Here is a 2,439-nt window from a genome sequence, read left to right on the forward strand (position 1 = left end):
TCATTTCGGCCTGCAGCTGGACGAAAAGTCCTTTTCGGCCTAGTTCTGGCCGAAAACTACCACTTCGGCCACCACGAGACCGACAGGGTCATATTTCTGGTATATTCGCAATGGGTACTATAGTTTCCGAAAATGCTATAAAAAAGGTGATAGTTTTGAAAAAAAATCCATCTAATCTGCATTTCAATATCCTGCCGCTCCATTTGTTCCTCGGCGCCATCAGCAAGCATGGCCCGATATGGAAGAACTCTAACTTTAATGTTAACATGAACAGGCTGCTTCACCCTACAGTGAAATATTCGAAGTTTACGGTTAGGTTGTTCATTGACGGAAATGCGGATATAGTATCATTCTCACCTTTGTATCTTCAGAGCAATATCCTCAGCACCCATATTAGGGCCATCATCCATAGCATCCATCCTCCACAGATCAACCGTACATGCTCTGCAACAAACTTGTTATTCTCTTTACATGTTTATTCAACAGGTGCCTAATGGCTTTTATTTTATCTTCAGGTTTCTTAACATTAACAATCAAGTGGAAACTACTGGCAGGACTCTGAATTTGCAAAAAATCTGGAGATGATTTTTTTGGAGTTTGTTGATCAACTATGTTTTAGGGATAAATCTGGGAGTTGGTTCAGACTCATACTAAGGCAAAAGGTGGACGTATTGACATGTTGCACTAGAGGAACAACGACCTTGGGGGAGCAGGTGACGGTCGAAGGAATGTCATATAGTGGCACATCTTACCAGGTTGCAGCCGCTGGCGCCGCCGCCGCCGCCGTCGTCGCCACCGCCGTCGTGGTGGAGATCGAGGTCGCCTTCGCCGCACCCACCCAAATCGTATCAGACGAGCGTGATATCTGGGACAGAACGATCGGGGTTGGCTGCCTCTCACGTAGATCAACACGAGGGCTTGTTGGTCATTTTGCTGTGGCCCGTCTCGTCGGGGGCAAATCCTCAAGATTACAGCAAATGCGTGGCAAATTCTCAGTTTCAGGGTAAACGGGGGCAAATCCTTAAAGTGTAATTAAAGGCGTGGCAAATCCTCAAATTCCCCTCGGTGTTTTTAGTCTGTTAATTCCACTTTGCCCTAGTCATGTATATCATGCTGGTCTCTTGTTTGCATTGGATGGTGAATTTGTGATAAGCAGGTTGTGGTCAAATGCCGTGTCATTCCGAAGAGTTCGGCTCGGTTTGCTGCAAGCATCATGGATGGTTACTTGCATGCATATTATACATTCTTTGCGCCTGCATATTATTATGTCTTGGCTGGAGCAATAGGCTGACAACCTCTCATTGTTTTTCCTTCTGCCTGTCACATGATGGTAAATCCCTTTGAGAAGATGTTTGTAGCTCACATTGTGCATGCAATTTCATACACATTGAATTGGCTTGAGTTGTACTCCAATTTGGCAAAAAGGAAAGGAAAACACAATAGTTTAAGCTGCTGAATAAAGGGTACAAGGAACGCCCGCGCCTGAGACATTCAGACACACTCTGGAACAGTACGAGAAGAGAATACGGCTGCATCTTCTGTACATTATTACTGTATATTGCTATCCCGTGCTGTACTAGTGAAAAGGGCTTGGCAATACACCATTTTGTTCACAATTTTTTGGAATTGGTCAAGCTTCTGTGGCATCAACTGAGGAGATGGTGCACCCATTGCTCTAGGATCGCCGGTGAGCCGTACCAGGGCCTCTCTTCATCATCAGAACCTACAGGAGAATGGTACACGCCGTCGAAGCTTATATTCAGTGCGCCCTCTAGATGCGCTGACACTTCGGGGACGACCCCATCTCCCCAGACTTCGGCGCTGCCGCAAACCTAGTGTGGGATTTAGGGTATTGTTTCAGTAGTTTCTGTTAGGAAAATAAATGTGGAATATTCCACAGCATGGCATTGCTTGGGGTGGCACTCACCTGTTTGTAGCCTTGTCCGACGAAACGGGCCCGGAAGGTGGGGCCTGTCGGAGCGGTTTTGTTGTCGGCACTGGCCATGACTGCTTCAGCTACTTCTGATGGGGCGTCCACGGCGACAAGCTCATCTGTGGTAGTAGCCAGGGAGTTTCCAGTTAAAGGAGCACCCTGAATGTACCTGTCAAAAAGGGAGGCTATAAAATTAGCGTTCATTCGTCCATATAGCAGAAATTGTTCCATCAAGAATCCAAAAAAAGAGAAAGTGTGTGTTCTACAGGACTACATTTTCAGGAAGAATGTCATAGTAATTTCAGCCAACCCAGGACGATAGCCTGCACCATTTATGTTCAAGTCTGGCAAGAGCTACATCAACGGTGTTACTACATATTTTCAACGCCCAGAAAATAAGTCGTTAATTATTTGATGCTGTGGCCCTTTGACCTTTGTGTTGCAAAACTTGTACTCCCTCCCTCCCAAAATAAGTGTCGCTGATTTAGTGATCTAAACGCTCTTAT

At 45.8% G+C, this 2,439-nt stretch overlaps 1 protein-coding gene across 1 annotated transcript in view; it reads right to left on the minus strand.

The window, feature by feature from the left end:
* Positions 1-1,351: 1,351 nt before the first annotated feature.
* LOC119314844 overlaps positions 1,352-2,439 on the minus strand; it is a 3,537-nt gene continuing 2,449 nt past the window's right edge. Inside the window, exons 6-7 of the mRNA XM_037589533.1 lie at positions 1,928-2,102; positions 1,352-1,832 (exon numbers count right to left, since the gene is read on the minus strand). Of these exons, the coding sequence (XP_037445430.1) occupies positions 1,647-1,832; positions 1,928-2,102 (361 nt within the window). The 3' untranslated portion in view covers positions 1,352-1,646. The remainder of the gene's footprint in view (positions 1,833-1,927; positions 2,103-2,439) is intronic.

The sequence above is a fragment of the Triticum dicoccoides genome, chromosome 6A (assembly GCF_002162155.2).
Source record: "Triticum dicoccoides isolate Atlit2015 ecotype Zavitan chromosome 6A, WEW_v2.0, whole genome shotgun sequence".
Taxonomy (NCBI): Eukaryota; Viridiplantae; Streptophyta; class Magnoliopsida; order Poales; family Poaceae; genus Triticum; species Triticum dicoccoides.